This window comes from Procambarus clarkii, chromosome 18 (assembly GCF_040958095.1).
Source record: "Procambarus clarkii isolate CNS0578487 chromosome 18, FALCON_Pclarkii_2.0, whole genome shotgun sequence".
Taxonomy (NCBI): Eukaryota; Metazoa; Arthropoda; class Malacostraca; order Decapoda; family Cambaridae; genus Procambarus; species Procambarus clarkii.
In genome coordinates, this window is record NC_091167.1 from 13,386,217 (window position 1) to 13,412,250 (window position 26,034).

The following is a 26,034-nucleotide window of genomic DNA, read 5'->3' on the forward strand; positions in this document are numbered from 1 at the left end:
AAGAAATGCCAGACGAATTGGGCTGTGGTGGATATGTGGACCTGCGGGCCGCTCCAAGCAATAGTCTGTTGGACCAAACTCTCACAAGTCAAGCCTGACCTCGGGCTGGGTTTGGGTTGTAGAGGAACTCCCAGCACCCCATCAAGCAGGTATATCATAGGAACAAATTGAATGAAATCAAAAGAACTACATTAAGAATATAGCAACACCTGTACATACCAGGGAGATTTTTAAGTAAGAGAAGAGGAAAATAATGGCAAAAAGTGCCAAACTCTACCATCAACTCGGTCAAATGCTACACAGGACACAGATAATGTGGCACCCCTACAAGAACCACAAATATTAAACAAAGTAAAAGACCCAGCGCTTCCACACATAAGATAACTTCTCTCATATTTGCCAACATACAAGGTACAGGTATGTTGACAAATATGTTCACTTCATAAAGTGCCTCGTAACAACCCGCCAGGACCCTGTTCAACCTCCAAAAGCCCCATGCCCGAATGTCAACCCAGGACATGTTACTAAAAACAGGAGCCAAAGCTGCGAACTTACAAATGTCATAGGTACGGGGATAGACTGCAGGCTGGCTGAACCGAATAATCCTGTAATTACCTAAGTGTAGTTACAGGATGAGAGCTACGCTCGTGGTGTCCCGTCTTCCCAGCACTCTTTGTCATATAACGCTTTGAAACTACTGACGGTCTTGGCCTCCACCACCTTCTCACTTAACTTGTTCCAACCGTCTACCACTATTTGCGAAGGTGAATTTTCTTATATTTCTTCGGCATCTGTGTTTAGCTAGTATAAATCTATGACCTCTTGTTCTTGAAGTGCCAGGTCTCAGGAAATCTTCCCTGTCGATTTTATCAATTCCTGTTACTATTTTGTATGTAGTGATCATATCACCTCTTTTTCTTCTGTCTTCTAGTTTTGGCATGTTTAATGCTTCTAACCTCTCCCCGTAGCTCTTACCCTTCAGTTCTGGGAGCCACTTAGTAGCATGCCTTTGCACCTTTTCCAGTTTGTTGATGTGCTTCTTAAGATATGGACACCACACAACAGCTGCATATTCTAGCTTTGGCCTAACAAAAGTCATGAACAATTTCTTTAGTATATCGCCATCCATGTAATTAAATGCAATTCTGAAGTTAGAAAGCATAGCATAGGCTCCTTGCACAATATTCTTTATGTGGTCCTCAGGTGATAGTTTTCTATCTAGAACCACCCCTAGATCTCTTTCTTTATCAGAATTCTTTAAAGATTTCTCACATAATATATAGGTTGTGTGGTTCTATGTTCTCCTATTCCACATTCCATAACATGACATTTATTAACATTAAATTCCATTTGCCAAGTGGTGCTCCATATACTTATTTTGTCCAGGTCTTCTTGAAAGGCATGACAATCATCTAAATTTCTTATCCTTCCTATTATCTTAGCATCATCAGCAAACATGTTCATATAATTCTGTATACCAACTGGTAGATCATTTATGTACACAATAAACATCACTGGTGCAAGAACTGAACCCTGTGGTACTCCCTGTGACACGAGAGTCACCATTGAGTCATGGGAAAATATTAGAAATGGAGTAACTTTATGTGCCTTAAATACAAGATCTATAACATGCACTGAGATAACTCACGATGAGCTACTGGATGCTATAAAAAGTGGCCGCTCTACTGCTCCGGGAAAAGATGGAGTAACGTATGACATACTTAATTATTTAGCCGGTATGAAACCTAGTCCCTTACTTGATTTGTTTAATATGAGTTATAGAGAGGGAAAGTTACCAAGAAAATGGAAAGAGGCTGTCATCATTCCTATCCCTAAGTCAAACGGAGGCTACAGACCTGTCTCCTTAATATCCTGCTTTTGTAAAATGATGGAAAGGATTTTGTTAAATAGGCTACTCTACCTTGTAGGTGATAACATGTCCAGTAATCTCTCTGGTTTTATCAAAGGCAAAAGTACTGCGGATTGTCTCTTAAAGTGTTTGTCTAATGTGGATGACAATTGTAGAGTTTTTGTTGATCTACAAGGAGCATTTGATAAAGCCAATGGGGAAGTAATCTTATATGAATTAGCCAATCTGGGAATAACAGGGAGATTGCTTCACTGGATAAGGGATTATCTACAAGGCAGAAAAGGTCAGGTGTATTACCAGGGATACATGTCTGAGGAACGGAGGTTTCAGTTAGGTACCCCACAAGGGGGAGTATTAAGTCCCACCTTATTCAATGTATTAATGAACAGATTAGCATCAGAGATGTATCCTCCAGGGGTCACGACGATCATATATGCTGATGACATTCTTATACAAGGCACTTCTGGGAACAAAATTCAAACTGCTCTTAACATACTTGGTACAACCTGTCACAAGTTAGGCTTAGTTATAAATGCAGATAAAACCAAATACGAGTATAGGAAACGAAGAAATATAACACTTACTCTAAATGGTGTGGAACTGAGCCGTGTTCAGAAGTACAAGTATCTGGGCATGTATGTTGGATACACATGTGAGAGTAAAAATGCTGAAATAAATCATATCAGCACCTTATGTAAAGCCCGTCTGCATCCTCTGAAAGCACTGGCTTTTTCTAGTAAAGGTGTTGGGGTACCTATCTTGCGGATGTTATACATAAGCACTGTTCGGTCCCTGATAGACTACGCAGCACCCGTATTGTCTTACACAGGCCAAGGCAGAATTCAAAAAAATAGAGCTGATACAGAACGAGGCTATGAGGATTATTCTTGGATGTCAAAGAAATGCAATGATTGAAATAATGAGAATGGAATTAAATTTACAGAGTGTGTGTGATAGAGTCCGTGACATTAACACTAGAGTATCTATTCGTTTCATGCGGAGAAAAGGAGGGGATAAGCTGTTTGAGAGCGTTCAGACCTGCTTGAGTGACGTACACACTTCCAGGAAACTGAGGGAGACACGCTACACGAGAGGATTAGCTCATGACCTCAGGGAATACGACGTACTTGACTGCTGTAAATCCTCTCACCAGTGTAATATGTCTGCTCCCTGGAAAGTAGAGAAAATAGACGTCGAAATTGTACCCCTCAAGGTGAAAAAGACTCATCATGAACCGGGACAATTACGGTGTTTGTATGGAAGCATGATATCTCGGTTACCAAGAGGCAACAGTTTACATGTATATTGCGACGGGTCGGTGGCGGAGGATGGCAGGGCTGGGTGTGGTGTCCTAATAAGGGATTATACGGAGTTTGGGACTGTGGACAGGATAATTGAACTCCGGCTTAGTAATTATATATCATCCACACAAGCTGAACTGCAGGCCATTCTGGCGTGTTTGGAGGAAGTACGTCATGGCGACAAAAATGTTTTTGTATTTGTCGATAGCCGAGGAGCACTGGAGTCCTTAAACAGTCGAAACCCAGTCTTCATGTCTATAGTGGAGGACTGTAAGAGAAGAATAACTGAGATACAGCTGAAAGGTTATAGTGTGAAATTCATGTGGATTCCATCTCATGTTGGAATAGTGCTCAACGAGGTGGCGGATGACTTGGCCAAACGTGCCACATCAAAACCACAAGTTGACATTGAATGTGAATTCACAATGAGACAAATAAGAAGCAAAATCAGAAATATTCAGGCACAGGCGGGAGTGGAGAGAGATAATGTATGAGAGTAGTCAAACCATGCAACACTACATGTATGTGAGTCAAAACACCCATTTCACTTATGGTAAAAGGAGAAATGCTTGGAGTGACTGTGTACATGCGGCTCAGGCTTGGGTACAAATATTACTGGGAATATGGGATAGATGTTCATGATAATGACACGAAGTGTAAACTATGTGGTATGTTAAGGTCTCACACCCTTGCCCATTATGTTCTTGATTGTCCGTTGATTAATGTATATAGAAACACTGAGATAAGGACTGTTCCTGAACAAATAGCCTGGATGTGTCACAACGGAAAGGTTGATGATATTCTTGAGAGATATAAGAATTTTGCACCAAGATTGTAATATTTTGTTGAATTATCTGCAGGTGTCTTGCAAATTGTCTATACAGTATACCTAGGTCATAAAAGTATTTGTGTGTACGTCTGATACCATACTACTTGTGAAGGAGGAAATGTATATGTTTACCTCTCAATGTTTGGTAATATGTTTATTTGTGATGTGTGTCTATGTATATATTAACACGTTGTACTGAATGGGGTGAGAATAGCTTGAGCTACCTCATCCCTTTGTGTGTATTTTACCTCAATAAACTTATTTCAATTTCAATGTGGTACTCCACTTGTGACATTTCTAAATTCCGATACATTGCCTCTGATCACTGCCCTCATTTTTCTATCAGTCAGAAAATTTTTCATCCATGATAGAAGCTTACCTGTCACCCCTCCAATATTTTCCAGTTTCCAGAACAACCTCTTATGTGGAACTCTGTCGAAAGCCTTTTTTAGGTCCAGATAGATGCAGTCAACCCAACCATCTCTTTCCTGTAATATCTCTGTGGCTCGATCATAGAAACTGAGTAAATTCGATACACAGGATCTTCCAGATCGAAAACCATACTGTCTGTCTGATATTATATCATTTCTCTCCAGGTGTTCTACCCATTTAGTTTTGATTAGCTTTTCCAATACTTTCACTATTACACTTGTCAATGATACAGGTCTATAATTGAGGGGGTCTTCCCTGCTGCCACTTTTGTAGATTGGAACTATGTTAGCCTGTTTCCACACGTCTGCTACGATTCCTGTACACAGGGATGCCTGAAAGATCAGGTGAAGTGGAATGCTGAGCTCAGATGCACATTCTCTCAGAACCCATGGTGAAACTCCATCTGGGCCAGCTGCTTTGTTCCTCCCGAGCTCCTTTAGCATATTTTCCACTTCATCTCTAGACACCTCTATCCGCTCTATGTTGTTCTCTGGAATTCTTATTGTGTCTGGTTCTCTGAAGATTTCATTTTGTACAAACACACTTTGGAACTTTTCATTTAATGTTTCACATATTTCCTTTTCATTTTCCGTGAATCTGTTTTCCATTTTCAACCTCTGGATATTGTCCTTTACCTGCAATTTGTTGTTTATGAATTTGTAGAATAGGCCCGGTTCTGTTTTACATTTATCCGCTATCCCTTTTTCAAAATTTCTTTCTGCCTCTCTCCTTACTGCTGTATAGTTGTTTCTCGCATCTTTGTATCACTGGTATGTTTGGGGGTTTGGCCTCTTCCTATACTGATTCCATTTTTGTGTCTTTTGGTCTCTTGCCCTCTCACAATTTCTGTCGAACCAATCCTGTTTTCTGGCCCTGCATCTCTGTTTTGGTATAAATTTTTTTGTGCCTTTATCATATATTTCACAAAACTTGACATACATCTCATTCACTTCCTTGCCTAGCATCAAGTCTGTCCAATTATACTCACTAAAAAAATTTCTAAGGTCACCATAATGTCCTCTCCTGAAGTCTGGTTTTTCAACTGCTTCAACCTCCTTATTTTCTTCCAGCTTATAATGCATTGCATACTTTATTCCCAAAAAGACATGGTCACTTTTACCCAAGGGAGGAAGGTACTGAATGTCAAATATCTCTTCCTCCTTCCTGGTAAATATCAAATCTAGCATGGAGGGAACGTCCCCTTCCCTCATCCTCGTAGCTTGTTTAACATGTTGATACAAGAATGTTTCCAGGATGAGGTCTACAAATTTACAGATCCAAAAATCTTCTGTTTTAGCTTCATATGCTTCCCAGCCTATGGATTTCAAGTTGAAGTCACCGACTATCAACAGTTGTGATCTATCGTTATCCCCTCTCGCTATAATCTCTCATTATTGTTATAAGACCTTCACGTTTACTATCTAGCTCCTCCTTTGACCATGTGCTGCTTGGCGGTGGACTATATGCATTTATTATCATTAGTTTATCATCCTCATGGCAGATCTCTAGTGCAATTATGTCAACTTCTTGTGGATTGGCAGTCATTATTTCCTTCACCTTTAGGTGTTCTTTTACCAGCACAGCAACGCCACCGCCTTTCCTAATTTTTCTGTCCTGTCTCCAAATTGAGTAGCCCCTTGGGAATATGACCTCATTTAAAATACCATCTTCCAGTTTTGTCTCCATGAGTGCAACAATGTCTGGTGTCTGCAGCTGTATTACATCACTTAACTCCAGTATCTTCGATCTTACTCCATCTATGTTGGTGTATGCAATCTTCAGGAACTTGTTCCCCCCTCTCCTTATTCTTCACTCCCCCTCTCTCTCTATTGATTTTGTTGGTTTGCCTTTATGTACCACTTTACTGGTCTGCCTACCCCTATCACTTTGTAGAAAAAAGAATTTATTTCTTCTTCATTCCTGCTCTCATTTAAATGTTTTGCCCCGGCGAGGTTCAGTTTCAGCTTCTCTCTATCTTCTTTTGAAAGATCTCGTCTTAACGACCACACTTTCCCATCCTCATCACTTTGCAATTTTCTAGCATTCCTTAGTACTTCTTCCATCTGTTTGGCACCGTTTAGGGTGATCCTCAAAGATCGATCTTTCCCTTTTACGTACCTGCCTATTCTCCTGTAGTCGCACACATTTTCTATGGTTGTAAGACCTTCTACGAGGCCAACAATTTTATCTACTACTTTAGCTTCTTCTACAGCTCTTTCTGACCTAGATGTTATCGCCTTTTCTTTGCAGCCAAAAATGATCAGGGACTTACTCCGATCAACTGTGTTTTGCACCAACTTCGGGTTAGATGCCAATTCTTTCCTCACTTCCAGCCTAATGTTTGTTTTATCTTGGTTGCTGCAGTGTTTGACTTCCTTTACTGCTTCTATTTTTTCCTTCTCCTTGGCCACTTGTGCATAAGTGAGTTGCATATCTTTCTTGCACTGTTCTATTCCCTGTGTAACTTCCTCCATCTGTGCTGACAAAAGCTGTTTCTCCTGTTGAATTTCCTTACCTAACCTATTGTAGTCATTTATGTTTAAATTTGCTTTAACTTCTTCCAAAGCTATTTTTAAGAGTTTATTTTCTTCTTCCATGGCTTTGCAATTTGTTTCCAATTGATTCTTATCCTTGCGCAAGTCTTTCACTAAACCCTCAAGACATAAAACTTTGCTAGTCAAATGGTCATTACTTTCTTTCAATTTACTAATTATTTCTACATGAGAGTTCACTATAGTATCTAAATTTACCAACTTGTTATGTAGACTGCTAATATCAATGCTTTCTTCATTGAATCCCTCAAAATCAAGCTCTGTTTTGTTTTTCCCCTTGCCAGTGGCCATCTTGAATGTTCTTCTCTGCACTGTAAACACTAGGGCAACTTTTTCTCATCCGATTTTTCACTTCCCTTAGCACTTTCCTGTTATCTCACCTATTTTTCAAGAGCACTATACCTTTATGTTCTCTGGGACACCACTCACTACCATCAATCTGTACTACAATACTTAGGATTGTTGAAATATGCTGGAGCTCCTCTGCTGCAAGTGTTGACCCTAGGGGTGTCACCTTTTTGATGTGACCTGTGGACAACCTGGGAGGCCCGCGCCCTGGAACAGGGAAGAAGGGAAATCGGGTCAACCCAAAGCGCGTCCCCTGCCATGAAGGCCTTGGCACGCAAGTAATGGTGAAGAGCTGCAACTGGACACAAAACATTATGCACGCCCAGCTGAACCAACCAAACCTCAACAAGGACCCCCAACACAACCAACCCAAGGACACCTCTGGAAACCAGCAGCCTCATTCTTCACCAGAAAAGAAGGAGATGGCTGCAAACAAACAACCCGACCACCGGGACCAAACGAGCAGAAACCCCTGTGACAGAGAAGATCATGAAGCTCCTCGACCGACCCACAGAGGCCAATGCCAACAAGAAAAGAGCCTTAGAAAAGCATTCCTAAACCGAAGGGGTCACCACAAACCGAGGAAAACAGAAAAAAAGAACACCCAGTCTAAAGATCAGGTCTTTTTTTGCTAGTTCGGCTTTTGGTTTGCAATTTTTAACCAGCTGTAGTTTGTTTTGGAATTCCTATCTTTCTGGGTGCCTGACCTGGTAGATGACAAAGACTGCTTCCAATTACACGGGGATGTCTATAGGGCCATTGCTCCTCATGCCTCTGAGGGGGGCCAGGTTCTGGTGCTGGTCCCCAGTAAGCTTAGAACTCCATCGATTGACTGTTGTCACGGTCTAATATATACAACATCAGCCCGGGATTCTGGGGAGCTGAAGGGGGTCTCCACAGAAACAGTATGTGTTATTGTTCAAAGAATATAGCATTTAACTGATACAGTGACAAGAATATATCTGTGTGTACCAATATTCTATACATTCTATAATACAATAAGTATTGGTGACAGCCCATAACATTACACTTGAAAAATCCATGGTAAAAATATTCAAAATACAAAGAAAATATATATTCATGAAAAATATGCGTGACTAGGAAGAACTCTGATAACCAGTTATAAGATTATTACACTCACCAGAAATGCTCAGTGCATTTCTGGTGAGTGTAATATTTCGCGTTTCTGGGTTCAGGGACTGAGCTAGTCCCTGAACCCCGGATGAATCAGGACTGCCAATAAGCGTCCCAGAGGTCCAGGGACACCATCCAAGAGAGCGCAGGGAAAGAGGCCTGCCCCGCCAGCCTCAAACTCCCCGAAGCCTCAGGCAAAATTAAAGGACCCGAAATGCCCACAAATCGTGGGATCAGGCGTAAGTGAACAGTGCAAGCCTGCCCCCTCCCATCGCCCCGTCAATGGGGCGAACCGCGAAAGGGCCAGCGCCCCTTACGAGACCCCGAACTTCGCACAGAGCGAACACCACGCCAACCAGACGAAAGTGGGTCTGAAGGCGGGGCCGGACCCGAACCTGGCACCAGTGGCCTACCACGACGAGGGGAACCCCGAGCCCTGACACGACCCCTTCAGGAAGGCCCTCCCGGGACCCCTGGACAACCAACAAGTCAGACATAGGACGACAACTAACCGAAGCAGCCTGCAAATACTGCGTCATGGCAGAATCCGCAAAAAGCAGAGGACAAAACGGAGAGGACATCCCAAGAGCTAGGGCCCAGGCCGATTCCAGAGAGGATGCAAGCACCGCCTGCCGACACGCGAGCCGGGAAGCATAGAACAGCGAAACTGCATTCTGCAGGATCGGCACAAAGAGCTTCAACAAGCAGCCGCTGAGCCCAAAGCAGCGGACCCCAGGAACATCCCCAAGTGTCCCCACATCCTCCACAAGCCAGTCTAAAGACAACTCCAGGAGGGAAAAGAAAGTCAAGGCCGAAACCAAGAGGCCACGGGCGAGAAAGTCCTCAGTAACCTGCGCAGCCAAAAGGGAGGGAACCTGCACATGGAACTGCACAATGCCAACATCCCGGGAAAGGGCAAGGGAAAACAAGCACTCATTGAGGTGCTCAAGGTCGCCCCCAGGAAAATCTGAACCACCGTCGAAGCCTCGCACCACTCAAGCGTGCAGGAACGACAAAAGGAATGCCAAGCCTCCAAAGCAAACACAGGACAGTCCGACAACCAGGACGACTCCGGAACCTCGTAACGGACCCAGAAAGGGAACGACGTCCCAAACCTGAAAGAAGATGGATCCATAACCGAGGCATAATCCGGGTCGCACTAGAGGTAAGCTGCTAGAGCTACCTGCACCACAGACAGTTTGATGCAGGAAGCCGAAAACCTCCGGAAGGACGGAACCAACACACCTGGGGGGACACGGAACGAAACCCATGAAGGGGTAGATACAAAATCAAATTCGTACGCAGAGGGGGGAAAAAAGAGAACCCCTCTTTGTAACAGTAAGCCTCAGAGGGCAGAAAAACCCAGGCGGGGACCAACAGGGCCCAAGTCCCCAAAGTCTGCCCCTCCCCAGCCCCAAGATCCCTCACCGCAGGATCCGAGGCCAAGTCATCCCCCAAAGCACCAGCCTCAAAAGAAAAGGCCGGCACAGCCACGTAAGCCGCTGAAAATCACTGGAGGAAGAGCAACGACCTTCGCCTCTAACATCAGCCTTAGAAATGAGGGGTAGATAGCCGGCACGAGGGTCTGGAGCTCCCCCTCCCCCTTGGCCCCTCCCGGGGAGGGGGAAGCTGCGCAGACTGCAGCGCGGCGACGTGTGACATCATGCTCGTTTGCTTGTTTCCTTTTGGGAAGTTCTATCTACTTGTTCGGATTTTGGTAGCACTTTTCACCAGAATAGGGCTTTGTTTTGGGACGCTTACCTTTCTGGGTGCCTGACCCGATCGATTGCAGACATAGAATGCTTCCAACCACACAGGGGTTTCTATAGGCCATTGCTCCCCTTGCCTCTCTGAGGGGGCCAGGTTCTGCCTCGTGGTCCCTGGTAGGCCCACAGAACTCTATATACATGACTGATGCCAAAGTATGACAATAGCTTATCAGCCATGGATAGCTCCGGGAAAAAAATGAGAAAAACACATTTCATATGGCATCTGTTCTCTAGTAAATTCAGTTGCAAACATGTTGACACCATATATTCTTATAACTCAAAACCTAATGAGAAAATATATATATAAAAAAAAACCAGCGTTGAATGTAATGAAACGCCATTTTCTGGGTGAGCCCCGGAGGCTCCCTGGAGCTTATCGGGCTAATGTGTGTTATGTTAGACCGGGACATTAGCTAAGGAGTTCAGACCTACCAGGGACCAGCGCCAGAACCTGGCCCCTTCAGAGAGGTTTCAGGGAGCAATGGCCCTGGAAAACCCCATATGGTTGGGGGTTTTCCTTATCTGCCATCGACCGGGGTTAGGCACCCAGAAAGGTAGGCGTAACAAAACAAACCCCACATGGTAAGAAACTACAACAAAAACCGAACAGAGAGGTAGAAAACTCCCTACAATCCCAAGGAAACAAGCAAACAAGCAAACATCACACTTTACTGCCGCGCCGATCGTCCGCGCAGCCCTCCCCACCCCGGGAGGGGGAGGGGGGAGCCCCGGACCTACCGCGCCGGCTGCCAAGCTCCAGTTCGGAAGCTAAGCGTCAACCAACGCGAAAAAACCGCCGACCGGTGGGAGGGAGGGTTTCCAGGGAGCCTCCGGGGCTCACCCAGAAAATGGCATTTCATTACATTCAACGCTGGTTTTCTGTGGGGAGCCCCTACGGCTCCCTGGAGCTTCATACCCAAAGAGAAGGAAAAGAAAAGGGCTAACCCGGGAGGCGGCCGCCACAAACTCTGCAACGCAAAGCCAAGACAACCGGTCGCAAACCTGCGACCCAAGGCAACAAGAACGCCCAAGAACAGACGCACACAAGGATGGGCGGCCAAAAACCTGTGCGACCCACAATTCCCTGCGCCCGAAATGAGCCCGAGACGTCACCAACACAGCAGCAATTGCTGCAAACGTCTGAACAGCACGGGCGCAAAGACAGACCGCAGTAAGAAGGAAAACACTGCGGACGACCCGGGAGACCCGAGCCCTGAAAACAGGGAACGAAGGAACCGGATCAACCACAGCGCATCCCCAGGCACGGCACGCCGGCAACAGCAAAAAGCACAACTGGACAACACAGGACGCACCCCCCGGCCAAACCAAACCAGTACCAATACCCCAAGAACCCCTCCGGAAAGCAGCCGTCTCGACCGTCGCCAGGACAGAGAAAGGCTGCACACCAATAAAGCTACCACCAGTACCAAAGAGGAGGAAACTGAAACCGAAGGGGCTACCACAAACTGAGGGGAAGAGAAGAAGGCACCCTGAACAAGGACCAGGATGGCTCAGGCGACTCATGAGCAGGCCGGAGGGGAAACAAAACGCGAGAAGACGTAATAAACGTCATAGTCTCCAAGACGAAGCTCGCAGGTGGGACACCGTCAACAAAGCCACCTGAACACCATAAAGATGGCGATACCTGCGTCAAAACACCAGACGCGAAGAGCCACAGAGAAGGCCGAACCAGGCACGGACAGGACCGATTCGGCCTGCTGAAAGAGGCGAAGCCTCAGGAAAAACGCCCCGGGTACGGACACCTATCAAGCAGCGTCTGAAAAGAAGGCCGGGCCGGCCACAGTGGAACCATAAGGACTGTTCTCGTGGGAATGGGCTGCAACTGAGCCAGAACCCGAAGCAACAGCTGGACCGGGAGAAGAGGTACAGGTATCCCCCACCTCGACCAGGCCTGCCGAAAGCCTCCACCGTGAAGTCCTCGCAGGTGGGAAGGGCGCCACAAAACGGGCGACGCCTAGACCACGCCGACCCGAAGACGTCCATGGCCATGAGTCCAGAAGCCCAACAGAGCCAACAAAACGCATCGGCGACGACTGGCCAACCCACGAAGAGGAATGAACCGAGACAGCTGTCCACCAGGACGCAGGACACACCCCGGACACGAACCACACGGTTAACCAAACCCCCTGTGGTTCCGGCAAGAACCACCGGAGAACAGTCCAAACAGAGCTGAATGGGAGAGTACTTAGTGACCCAAACCCTCCGAAGCGCAAACCAGACAGCCATGAACACCTGAACCGGGCTGTGAGCCCGACGGACAGACAGACTCCATCAACCTCGGCCGACCTGGTGAGCACTGGTCACAAAGCCCCAGCCGAGAGACGACCCGTCCGTGAACACATCGAGCGAAGGCTCGGGGAGCCGCCAAGGCACGGAACCCCGAAAACCCCAAAGAGGAAGCTGGTGACGCAGCACCAACACCAGATCCCCAGAGGAACCCAAGGAATGCAAGAGGCGGAAGTGGAGTCTCCGTAGGAACCAACCGACGCCGGAGCCAAACCCACTCCGCGGGCAGACAAGCACGCCGAAGTGCAAACTCCCACACAACCGCCCAAGCAACCGCTGAGCAACCCGGGACCCCCTCCTGAACAGCCAAAGGCGGGACCACAGCCACAGTAACACTTCTGGAGGGAAGACAATGAGGGGCCCAAGAGCCCGAAACAAGGCCCAGGTCCGAACCCGGGACGGAAACAGAAGGTAAAACCTCCAGATCACCAGGAAACCAAACCCAGCGATCTGGAAAGAACCATCCCCTGGCGAGCAGACAAGCGGACTGACTGGGAGCCCACTCCAGCCAGTCGTCGAGGTAGGCCAGACACCGAATCTCAGACGCAGACAGGGCACTAAGATCCGGTAAAGATGCAAAGAGTACACAAAGTGCCCTTCACAAAATAGGGAATGCAATAAAAACAGCAAACCTGAAGCCCCACCACCAAAGCATTGTATGACAATCATATGAAGACATATTATGACACATGACAATCATTATATGACAATATGACAATTATAATCAAAGCATTATATGACAAGAGTGCTGGGAAGACGGGACACCGAGAGTAGCTCTCATCCTGTAACTACACTTAGGTAAGTACACATAGGTAATTACCAACCGTGCTAGCCCCAGAAAAACTGGAGAGGAACGTGCCAAGAAGTGACCTGGAGGTCCAGGTCCACCATCCATGCACCCGGCCCGAACAGAATCCGAACAGGAGACAACAGTCCTCCGAGCAGGGCAGAGGATCCAGGGCGCAGACGGAAGTAGTCCAGAAGAACTGCAGACTGGAAAAGCTCATGACTGCAAAGAGCAGACGGGAAGCCCAGAAGGATGGGGCGGATCGACCACGCCCCACGAAGAGGAAATGACGAAGCGCAGGGAAGAAGCCCACCCCGCCAGCTCTGAACCCCCCCCAAGGGGGAGAAGCCGTCCTCCGACGCCAGCAGAGGCCGGAAGACAACCCAAAGCGCCCACCAACAGCGGGACCAAGCGAGAGGCAACAGAGCAAGCTGCTCCCCCAGCGCCCAGCCAACAGAGAAGGGAACAGAACCCCTTCAGAAAGAAAAAGTACACTACCGAAGTCATGAGGAGAGACTACGGGAATGAAACCACACTTCGCTGGAAGAGGAAGTGAGGGGAGACCTGATCACCACATACAAGATACCCAAGGGAATCGACAGGGTTGAGAAGGACAGGAAACGTAACACAAGGGGCACACGCACTAGGGGACACAGGTGGAAACTGAGTACCCAAAAGAGCCACAGATAGAATTAGTTTTTTTTTTTTTTTTTTTTTTTTGAGTGTCAGAATGGGAACGGGAAAGCACTAAGAAGTAATGTGGCGACTCCTCACACAAGTAACGAGGCTGACCCCCATACAATGTCACATGTAGACATGACAGAGCCCAAGAGGCACAGGAACCAATACACCTGTTGACGGACGGTTGAGAGGCAGGACCAAGGAGCCAGAGCTCAACCCCCACAAGCACAACTAGGTGAGGACATATATTGTAAAAGCACAAGCCGCCGACTAGTGGCAAAGAGCACTACGCCGGCCAGGCAAAGAAGGCACAAAACTGCATCAAAAGGCCCACCTCGACAGCAAAACCACAAAGACCCAGCACAACCACAACATGTGCCAAGACCCAAAAAGCTCAGTCTGCAAGCCAGGAAGACCCCGGAACCCCAAAAGGCAGAACCGGGTCACACGAGGAAACAAAGTCCCCTGAACCCACAAAAGGGGGCCCAAGAGGAAGAAACCTCCAGAACGAAACCATGGAACCCAAAGGAACCCAGAATCGAACTAGGGGGAGCCCAAACCACCACATTTGCCGGCGGAGAACACCACTAAAAGGCAAAGCACAGACCCCAGCAGAACGCCCTGGGAAAACGGTCCCAACAGACCGAAAACCGAGGGGCAAGGTGTGGGAGCAAGCATACCAGCCAGGGGCACTGAGCCTAAACCCAGAGGCTCAGACCCAAAATCAACACCCAAACGTTCCCAGAAGAACAGGCAACGGCAAGAAAACACCAGAAAACAAAGAAACGACAACAGGAGAACAAAAACCCTGCAAATTTTGTGAAAACTCACCAGAGACGCTCGCTCGCACACCCAGACGCATGTAAACAAACCGCAACGCCGCCCTGGTGGCCACGCCGGGAAACCGGCAGACGAAAATGGCCGCCAGCAGGGGCTGTGACTGACGCTTAATACACAAAAACACGCCAGTAAATGTGGGAAGCTAGCAGACTGGAAGGGCGAAAAACGACACCCAACAGCAGAAAAACCCCTGAAGGGGCAAAACCGCCCCAGAACTGCTAGTAGGCATCCCCCACAGCCCCGGGAACCAACAACAGAGGCCCCGGGGCAGAGCCGGCCTCCAAGCCCTCCGCCCTTAAAGAAAAGCAAGAGCCCATGGGAAAGGCAACAAGAAAGGGCCGCTGGTAAGACCCAGAAGCCTTGGCAGGAGGCACAGGCTCAAACCTCCGTCCCCAACCCGAACGGGGCATCCCCCGAAAACCGCCCGAGTCTCTGCCGCAACTGAACCCCGCCCCGACCCCGAAACCCGCAGACGGTCCGGAGCCGGGAACATGGAGAGAAAGGGGCGAGCAGCACCTAACCAAACGGGGCGGCCACGGGGCATTCGAGTGGGAAACCAACCTAGCATGTTGCAGCAACCTAACCTAGCTTGCAACACGGATGCCGCCTGTACTCTGAACAGTAATAACATCAGGAGAGTACTGGAGAACAAGCAGAGAATCACTCGCAAGACTCCGGGTCAAGGTGTCAGTGACCCAACAGGCAGCATGACGGAGGTAAAAATGGCGACTGTCTCCCGGAGACAAGGGAACAGCAACCAACGATCCCGTTCAAGACGGGTTGGAACCCGGAAGACACATTCAATGGTCCCCCGAGCCCAGACAGGGGTTTCCAGGGCCCGTAGGGTAACAACTACGGGAAGCCCGGGCAAGGTGTTGCTAACCGGTTAAGAAACCCAAACATAACAAGAGGGTAGATTATAGCACTGAAAACCCCCGAGACGTGTACAAGCACGGGGGCCTAGCAGAGGGCCGCCAAACACTACCAGTGGAACTATAACCACCTTAGGCAGACCCCCACCAGGCAAGAAATGAAAAACAAAAGAAAAACCCCGCAAAAGTACACCGTCTCCAGAGGCAACAGAAACCGGCCGCCGCATTAGGTGGCAGGCTGCGCAACACCTTGACGCCCTAACCAGCACAATACCAATCCCTACCCAGGGCCAAACAAGGGCCCCAAGCCCCAGCTGGCCCCAAGGGCGAGGCAAATGCCGAGCAGCAAGAACCTCTACGGGAATGGTTCCCGAACGCCCCAGGGAAGATAACCCTGGAACGCAAGGGCAGTACTCACAGGGCGCTTAGGGAAGTCAGCCACTAAGCACATGCAGCCCCGGCACTGATGAAGTACTCCTGGCCACCGCACACCACAACACACGGCAGTGAACGCCACACAAGGCAAACACCGCCTAGGAAACTGAGGCCAGAGAAGCGTCAATCCCGGTTGACATTAGCGAACGAACTGGAGCTTGGCAGCCGGCGCGGTAGGTCCGGGGCTCCCCCCTCCCCCTCCCGGGGTGGGGAGGGCTGCGCGGACGATCGGCGCGGCAGTAAAGTGTGATGTTTGCTTGTTTGCTTGTTTCCTTGGGATTGTAGGGAGTTTTCTACCTCTCTGTTCGGTTTTTGTTGTAGTTTCTTACCATGTGGGGTTTGTTTTGTTACGCCTACCTTTCTGGGTGCCTAACCCCGGTCGATGGCAGATAAGGAAAACCCCCAACCATATGGGGTTTTCCAGGGCCATTGCTCCCTGAAACCTCTCTGAAGGGGCCAGGTTCTGGCGCTGGTCCCTGGTAGGTCTGAACTCCTTAGCTAATGTCCCGGTCTAACATAACACACATTAGCCCGATATGCTCCAGGGAGCCGTAGGGGCTCCCCACAGAAAATAAACATTTTTGGCGTTGCCAAGTGGAACATTGAGATGTCCGGAATACTGTAGTTTGAGCCGGGAACGTGCTGACTGTTCAGAATGTTAAAGCATTCAAACATTAAAGGATACTGTACAGTACTTGGACACATGCAACATGAAGCATAATACAACTAACTGACCTGTAAGTAGTGGTGGGGATTTGACAAAGCTGTAGTGAGAGCAGCTCTTGGCATGCCCACCAGATGTTGCTTCACCGACGACGAAGATTCGAAGAAGAGTATCTCGTGAGGTGGCTGTTTATTTACAGGTTGTAAGTGTAGTTCAAAAACATTTGACAGCAGTTGTAATACTTCTGAACGTAGCAGCTCATAAGCATTTGGTCTCTTGTTTTTCTTCTTTGCAATTTCAAGTAATTTCTGAGAAAAAATAGCATGAAAAAATAACACGGACATAGTTTTTTTTGTTTAGAATTCATAATTAAGCAATATTTTTAATACAAGATACAAAATGCCACTCTGGTTGAGACCTGGTGGTTCCCTGAAGCTATCTTGCTGATATAGCTGCCACCTACTAAGTCACATCAGCTGTGAAGCTCTGTTGGCATACCAGAACCCAGAGCCAGAACCTGCCCCCACACAGAGGCGGAGAGCAGGTGACACTCCGCCACCCCCACTGTTGGCATACCAGAACCCAGAGCCAGAACCTGGCCCCCCACACAGAGGCGGAGAGCAGGTGACACTCCGCCACCCCCACTGTTGGCATACCAGAACCCAGAGCCAGAACCTGGCCCCCCACACAGAGGCGGAGAGCAGGTGACACTCCGCCACCCCCACTGTTGGCATACCAGAACCCAGAGCCAGAACCTGGCCCCCACACAGAGGCGGAGAGCAGGTGACACTCCGCCACCCCCACTGTTGGCATACCAGAACCCAGAGCCAGAACCTGGCCCCCACACAGAGGCGGAGAGCAGGTGACACTCCGCCACCCCCACTGTTGGCATACCAGAACCCAGAGCCAGAACCTGCCCCCACACAGAGGCGGAGAGCAGGTGACACTCCGCCACCCCCACTGTTGGCATACCAGAACCCAGAGCCAGAACCTGGCCCCCACACAGAGGCGGAGAGCAGGTGACACTCCGCCACCCCCACTGTTGGCATACCAGAACCCAGAGCCAGAACCTGGCCCCCCACACAGAGGCGGAGAGCAGGTGACACTCCGCCACCCCCACTGTTGGTATACCAGAACCCAGAGCCAGAACCTGGCCCCCCACACAGAGGCGGAGAGCAGGTGACACTCCGCCACCCCCACTGTTGGCATACCAGAACCCAGAGCCAGAACCTGGCCCCCCACACAGAGGCGGAGAGCAGGTGACACTCCGCCACCCCCACTGTTGGCATACCAGAACCCAGAGCCAGAACCTGGCCCCCCACACAGAGGCGGAGAGCAGGTGACACTCCGCCACCCCCACTGTTGGCATACCAGAACCCAGAGCCAGAACCTGGCCCCCCCACACAGAGGCGGAGAGCAGGTGACACTCCGCCACCCCCACTGGGAAATAATTAAGAAAGCCAGTGAACAAATACAGACTACTGCTGGGTTTAAAATGACCAAAGCCTCAAAACTACCTAACGAACTTCCACACACAAGGTAAACAAACGAGTGAATCTCTCGAAACTAGCACTAACTCAGTAGCACCAACTCCTCCCATCCCCATGCCAGTTGGGGGGATAGAAAGTTGGAGCTCCAAGTTCCTGCTAGCTCTCCACACCAACTGTGGAGCAAATGTGCAGAACCAACCAACCAACAACCATGGACGGGAGGGAGAGGGCAATCAGGGAGCCACCGGGGCCCTCCCAGGAGGAGGTTTTTCTTTATATTTAATACTGCTTTTCTGGAGGAAGCCCCTTGTGGATCCCTGAAGCTAATTACCCAAGGAGAAGACAGACAAGGGCTTATTATGGAGAAGAAACTGAAAACAGTCAAGACGAAGACGAGACACTTGGCCGAGAGGAATGACCCAAAGCGACGCGACGCATGCATGACAAGGCCTGGAAACATTAATTAACACCAAACCATCAGGATCCTGTTAGACCACCAAAACCCCCCAGCCAGAATAACAGCCCAGGACATATTAGCAAAAACAGCTACGCGAGCAGCAAATTTACAAATAACATGAACAGGCTGGCTGGATTTGATGACACTGTAGACGACCTGAGAAACAACATCCTTGGAACAGGAGACCAAGGAAACAGGATCAACCTACAAAGCATCCACCAAGTCAGAATTGGTGGCATGAAGATAATGGTTGAGAGCCACCACTTGGCACAGCACATGAAGCAACCCCTGCCAACCAACCAAGCATCAATGACCAAAGGACCACTCTGAAATTCCAGTGACCTACGAGGGCCAAAAGAATGAAAACCACGCCTCCGAAGAAGAGCATGCAGCTCCCCTACCCTACAACTGGAGTTGAGTGCCAATAAGAAAACCATTTTAGCAGAAGAATTATAAACTGAAGGGAATGCAGTAAACTGAGAAAAGAGGCAAGAGACCTGGAAGGGAGAGAAGCCCGACATACCACACTTCAAAGGGGAAGGAAGAAAAGACACGGAGGGAGCAAATGTGGATTTCACTAACATTTCCAATTCCAGGTTGCTAAAAACAAGATGGGGCCAACTCTGGAACATCCAACCAGGCACAAAGCCATGAGTGCTGAAGGCAGGCAAAATGAACCCACAAGGTGGCAGCTGCTTGATAAGCTTGCCGTCATGTGGAGGGTCAGAGAGAAACCACATGGGGGAACAAACCCCGCAGGACTCAGGGTCGTAGGTATTACTGACCCAATAGGCAGCACGCTGGAGGCAGAAAGAATGATCGTAGCTCCAAGGTAAAGATGACAAGAAGTCCTCAAACTCCCAAAATGCGAGAGCCTAGGATTACTAGGCCCCAAAGGGCAGACCAAACAGGACACACGGGTACTAGGAATGCTTGCCGGGAGTTAACTACGTAGACTGATACAACCTGGTTAATGTGGCGATTAAGGCCCATGTCAGAGTGCTGTGTAAAACAAATGCACAAACAGCCTGTGTACCTCAACGAGGCAAAATGTTTGCCGAGGTAAGGCCCCGACTCCGGTGGCCCGGTCTCTAAAAGAGCAAACTCCCAAACACCCAGAGAAGAGAACTCTCCAAGTACAGGGGCAGTGCTAGAGCATACAGGAAAGGGAGCCCTGAGCACATGCAGCTCTAAGGACCCAATGAGCCAGGTCCACACAGCACATACTAGACAGAAAACACTCTCATGAAACTAATTAAAATATGGAATAACACCGAGCGAATGATCCCTGATGGACAAATTCAAAGGAAGGCTGGCACTTAGCTTAGAAGAAGCAGGACCCGTCCAGCTGATAAAACACTCAGGATGTGTTTGTTAACACTATCGCTCTCTTTGGACACCCCTCGTGTCCACTTTTTTTCTCCCATGTCCTAGCTTTGGACACTGCTCGCATCCAATACAAAAAATATTTGTATAAAATTCATTTTCTATCCGATCGACTTCGGCATAATTTCAAATTGAGCGCCTTCAGAATGCGCACAATTTGATATCAACATGGAAGATGTAACACAAAACTTGATGTCAGAACACTTGAAAGATTATAAATATGTTTTTGGTCAAAATTTTAAAATATTTGTTAAAATTCTATTTATTGTGCTATTATTATGGGACTAGTTTTAAAATGCGCGCCTTTACATTACGTACAATTTAATACAAAAATTAAAGATGTAACATGAAATTTTATGTCAGAACACTGGAAGGATATAAATAATTTTGTGATGAGCTTGCAAAATTAAACCATTTGTTAAAATTCCAGTTATTGCTCTATTATTATGGGACTAGTTTTAAAATATGCGACTTCATATTGCGAACAATTTGATACCAAAACGAGCGACGGAACACAAAAATTTATGTTATCAAACTGAACGAGTATACACATTAGGTTGATAATTGGTTCTCGTTCACGGGTAACTTTAGGCTTTGCCAAGGGAGTCATGCTGGGCTTTTGGACAATATATGCTTATACAACTGTAGGGAATTTAATTGCAAACGCATTGATACCAAAACGAACGACGTAGCACGAATATTAAGGTGGGAAAACTGAAACGAGTACAGACATTTTACTGATTTTGTGCGCTCACGGGTAACTTTTCCTGACTTTAGGTTTTGCTATGGGGAGTCAAGCTTGGCTTTTGGACCTTATATGCATATACACCTGTAGGGAATTCTATTGTGAACACAATGATACCAAAACGAGCGACATAGCACGAGAATTAAGGTGAGAAAACTAAAACGAGTATACACATTTAGTGTCGCCGAGCACTCGCCCGCACCATCAGGTCTACTCCGTGCATACACGCGGAGAGCACGCCTGGGGTGCAATACTGTTAAATAAACCCTTCAAACTTGAGAGAATTCACCAATAATTCAAGAAGTGAGAACAATTACCACTAGGTTTCAAATTAACCTCCATGCTGCGCTGCATTTATTGTGACATTCTGGTGATGCACTGAAAATAAAGTGTTCCCCCAATTTCTTTTTTCTTTTTAAATTGTTAAAACCTTTCATGTAATGAAACGCTATTTTCTGGGTGAGTCCCGGAGGCTCCCGGGAGCTATCCAGGCTGAATGGATATGTATAACTTTCTGGCATCAGTCAAAGTGCTAGGAGTTCTTGCCTGCTTCATACCTGCTTGATGGGGTTCTAGGAGTTCTTCTACTCCCCAAGCCCAGCCCGAGGCCAGGCTCGAAGTGTGAGAGTTTGGTCCACCAGGCTGTTGCTTGGAGTGACCCGCAGGGCCACATACCCACCATAGCCCAGCCCGGCTGATCTGGAACTTCTCTTAGAAAACAGTCCAGTTTTCTCTTGAAGATGTCCACGGTTGTTCCGGCAATATTTCTTATAGTCGCTGGGAGGACATTGAACAACCGCAGACCTCTGAAGTTTATACAGTGTTCTCTGATTGTGCCTATGGCACCTCTGCTCTTCACTGGTTCAATCTTGCATTTTCTTCCATATCGTTCACTCCAGTACGTTGTTATTTTACTGTGTAGATTTGGGGCTGGCCCTCCAGTATTTTCCATGTGTATATTATTTGGTATCTCTCTCGTCTCCTTTCTAGAGAATACATTTGGAGAGCTTTGAGACAATCCCAACAATTTTGGTGTTTTATCTCTTCTATGCGTGCCGTATATGTTCTCTGTATTCCCTCTATTTCAGCAATCTCTCCTGCTCTGAAGGGGGAAGTGAGTACTGAGCAGTACTCAAGACGGGACAACACAAGTGACTTGAAGAGTACAACCATTGTGATGGGATCCCTGGATTTGAAAGTTCTCGTAATCCATCCGATCATTTTTCTGGCTGACGCGATATTTGCTTGGTTATGCTCCCTAGACGTTAGATCATTGGATATCATTATTCCCAAATTCTTGACATGCTGGTTTTCTACTATGGGAAGATTCGATTGTGTTTTGTACCCTGTATTATGTTTCAGATCCTCATTTTTGCCGTACCTGAGTAGCTGAAATTTATCACTGTTAAACATCATGTTATTTTCTGCTGCCCAATCGAAAACTTTGTTGACATCTGCTAGTAGTTTTTCAATGTCTTCAGCAGAGGTAATTTTCATGCTGATTTTTATGTCATCTGCAAAGGACAACACGAAGCTGTGACGTGTATTTTTGTCTATATCAGATATGAGAATAAGGAACAGTAGCGGTGCAAGGACTGTACCTTGAGGTACAGAGCTTTTAACATCGCTTGGACTCGATTTTATCTGATTGACTGTTACTCTTTGTGTTCTGTTCGACAAAAAATTGAGTATCCAGCGTCCTACTTTTCCAGTTATTCCCATTGACCTCATTTTGTGAGGTATCACCCCATGGTCACGTTTGTCGAACGCCTTTGCAAAGTCTGTGTATACAACATCTGCATTTTGCTTTTCTTCTAGGGCTTCTGTGATTTTGTCATAGTGGTTGAGTAACTGTGACAGGATCTTCCCGCTCTAAATTCATGTTGTCCTGGATTGTGCAATTCATTGTTTTCCATAAAACTAGAAATTTGATTCCTAATCACTCTTTCAAACATTTTTATTATGTGTGATGTTAGTGCAACTGGCCTATAATTTTTTACCAAGGCTTTACTCCCCCCCCTTGTGCAACGGAGCTATATCTGTAGATTTAAGTGCTGCTGGTATCTCCCCTGTATCCAGGCTCTTTCTCCATATTACGCTGAGTGCTCTCGCTACTGGTACTTTACATTTCTTTATGAATATTGAATTCCATGAGTCAGGCCCAGGAGCTGAGTGCATAGCACATTGTCAATTTCTCTTTCAAAGTCTTCCGAGTTTGTAGTAATATCCATTATATTATCTGCAGCTTGAATGTCATTCATAAAGAAGCTGTCTGGGTCATCAACTTTCATGTTGTTTATTGGTGTGCTAAACATAGCCTCATACTGGCTTCTTAGAATTTCACTAATCTCTTTGTTGTCCTCTGTGTACGAACCTTTCATTTGTAATGGTCCAATACTGGTCGAGGTTTTGGATTTTGATTTTGCATATGTGAAAAAATATTTCGGATTTTTTCTTATCTCTTGTATAGCTCTCTATTCCAATTCCATTTCCTCAGACTCATATAATCGCTTCAACGTTTGTTCTATTTCTTCGATCTCCCTGCTTAGGCTTATTTTCCTTGCTTGTGATAGTTGTGTCTGCCGAAGCATTTCCGTTATTTTTTTCCTTCTCCTGTACAGTCGTCTGCGTTCTCTTTCTAGAGTGGTCCTCTTTCTGCCCCTCCTCACTGGCACATGCTTCAAGCAGACCTTGCCAGCTTACCGGGGACCACGAGCCAGAACCTGTCCCCCTCAGAGAGGCACGAGGTGCAATGGCCTATAGAAACCCCCTTGAGCTTGGGAGCATTCTATGTCTGCCATCGACCGGGATAGGCACTCGGAAAGGTAGGCGCCCCAAAACAAACCCCTATTCTGGTGAAAATATTGCTATCAAAAGCCGAATGAATGGACGGAACTCCCCAAACAAAATTAGTAAACTAGCATGACGTCATCATGTCGCCATGCCACCGTCTGCGCAACCCACCCTCTCTCTGGGAGGGAGAAGGGGTGAAGCCCCAGACCTTCCGCGCCGGCGATCCAACTAGCAATTCTTTGGCTGGATGTCAAAATACGCGAAAAATGCCGCCGACCGGAGGAAGGATGCTGGGGAGCCTCCGGGACTCGCCCAGAAAACGGTGTTTCATTACATTCAATGCTGGTTTTCTGGGGGTGCCCTGTCGGCTCCCCGGAGCTACCTCACCACAGATAAGGAAAATAGGGAAGGATCCAGGAGGCGGACGCCACGCGCCCTAACCTAATAAAACAAGACCACAGACGAAACAAAGAACCTGCAGACCCGAACTCCTGAACAGGAACGAGGGAAGAAGGGAACGCGAACAACCAAAATGCGTCCACGACCCCAGATGCCAAGACGCTCAGAAAACAGCGAAAAAAACGCAACCGAACAACAAAGGAAGCAGCCCCCCCCCTGCCCGACCAACCAAGCAGCAACCCAAAGACAAGACCAAAATGAGAAGAAAATAGACCACCCAGGCCAACGACCAGGATGGCACCAGAACTCAAGAGCAGGCCGGAGGTGAAACAATGCCCAGGACAGCAAGCGAAACGGAGCAGGAACCGCAACACCGAACGCAAGCTGGAGCTGCTTCACCCAATACGAGGTGACAGTACACGGTCCCAGATGACGGACCCGGAACAACCCCGAAGGGAAGACTAGCCAACCCTATCAGAGAACAAAGGACCCTTCGCAGTGATAGGAAAAGGAAAACCGGAAGGACCGCCAGGAAAACCACACACCGCCCACAAGATGAAACACGCAGGTGGGAGACCAACAACGAACCCATCAGTGCTGACACAAACGACGAGAAACGAGCACCATCAATGAAAGCGCAAAACGCGAATCGAAAAACAGCGACCTCACAAACCAAAGGAGCAACATAACCAGCTCCAGCAGGGAAGAATGACGTACGCATCCCTGAGGCATCCAAGAGGAAAACTACGCAGGACGTGAACCGCAGGAAAGCAAACACACCCGTTCCGGAAAAGGAACAAAGAAAAACCAGATCCATGACCGGAACCCAGCTACCGGTTCCAAGAAAAGGAACCAGTAAGGCAGGAGCGGCGGACTGAAAGTTCACAACCCTCCACAGACAGCGAAACACCGAAGCCTGCAGTAAGTCACAAAGAAAATCATAGGAACTCAGTACCAAAACGGAACACCGGAGAAGTTCAAAAGCAGGGAACTAAACATGGACAGAGACCCACCTGAGCACCCAATATTAGGATAGTCAAGAAGCACCAACCCAGATACACAGACAAGTGTAGCATAGGAGGAGGAAAAACGGAAATAGGCAAGGAAAACCCCGAATACGGACCAAGAACGGCCGGGAAGTAATGCACACGACCAACCACAACATGTGTAGAGGAGGCCGTACATACCCGAGGGACCTCATGGACAGAAGGGTGCAACAGGGCACTGAAGATAGGCAAGGAATGAGTGTCCAGAGAGAGAAGAGACCCAGGTGCCGACAAATGAAACCAAAAGCATTGAAATGCAGGGCAGAGCCCCTCAGGACAACAAAGAACAAGATATATGGACAAATGAAAGTCACTGAAGACACATGCAAGGTGACCAAACACAACACACCACACCAAACACCCCTGTTAGAAGCCATCGACGCAACCCCGCCAACCGGGGAAGAGACAGAGTAAACAAGGATGGAGCAGTGACCAAGGGTGGCACGTTTTGTACACGAAACAATGGGTATAAATTGGATAAGTTTAGATTTAGGAAAGACTTGAGTAAACACTGGTACGGTAACAGGTTTGTTGATATGTGGAACCAATTACCACGTAACGTGGTGGAGGTGGGGTCTCACAAATGGTGCAAGCATGGGTTGGACACGTATATGAGTAGGATTGGGTGGTAATAAATAGGAGCTGCCTCGTATGGGCCAATAGGCCTTATTCAGTTGCCTATGTCCTTATGTTCATATGCACAAGGGGACATAGAAGGAAGCTGAGTACCCAAAGGAGCCACAGACATGAAAAAGAACCTGATCAAGGTCAGAAGAGATAGGAAGCGGAAAGCACTAGGAAGCTACGTGGGAGAGGCAGACTCCACCCACAGGAGCAAACGCAGATAAGATAGAGCCCAGGAGACTCTGGAAACTGCACAACCGTCAACCGACAGGA

General features: G+C 47.7%; 1 protein-coding gene and 1 long non-coding RNA gene across 7 annotated transcripts in view; both read right to left on the bottom strand.

Annotated features, from left to right (window-relative positions):
• LOC138365801 (uncharacterized) overlaps positions 1 to 26,034 on the bottom strand; it is a 266,841-nt gene that overhangs the window by 102,033 nt on the left and 138,774 nt on the right. The window lies entirely within an intron of this gene.
• The window catches only part of LOC123748088 (origin recognition complex subunit 3-like), an 81,346-nt gene that overhangs the window by 40,813 nt on the left and 14,499 nt on the right, over positions 1 to 26,034 (bottom strand). For 4 of the 5 annotated variants that reach the window (XR_011229012.1, XR_011229015.1, XR_011229014.1 and 1 more), the window contains exon 2: positions 16,893 to 17,129. Coding sequence is in view for 1 of the 5 variants with exons in the window: in XM_069326272.1 (XP_069182373.1) it covers positions 16,893 to 16,946 (54 nt within the window). In the remaining 4 variants the exon portion in view is untranslated. Of the gene's footprint in view, positions 1 to 2,908; positions 3,041 to 16,892; positions 17,130 to 26,034 lie in introns of all 5 variants that reach the window. The other variant, XR_011229013.1, reaches the window with a different exon arrangement.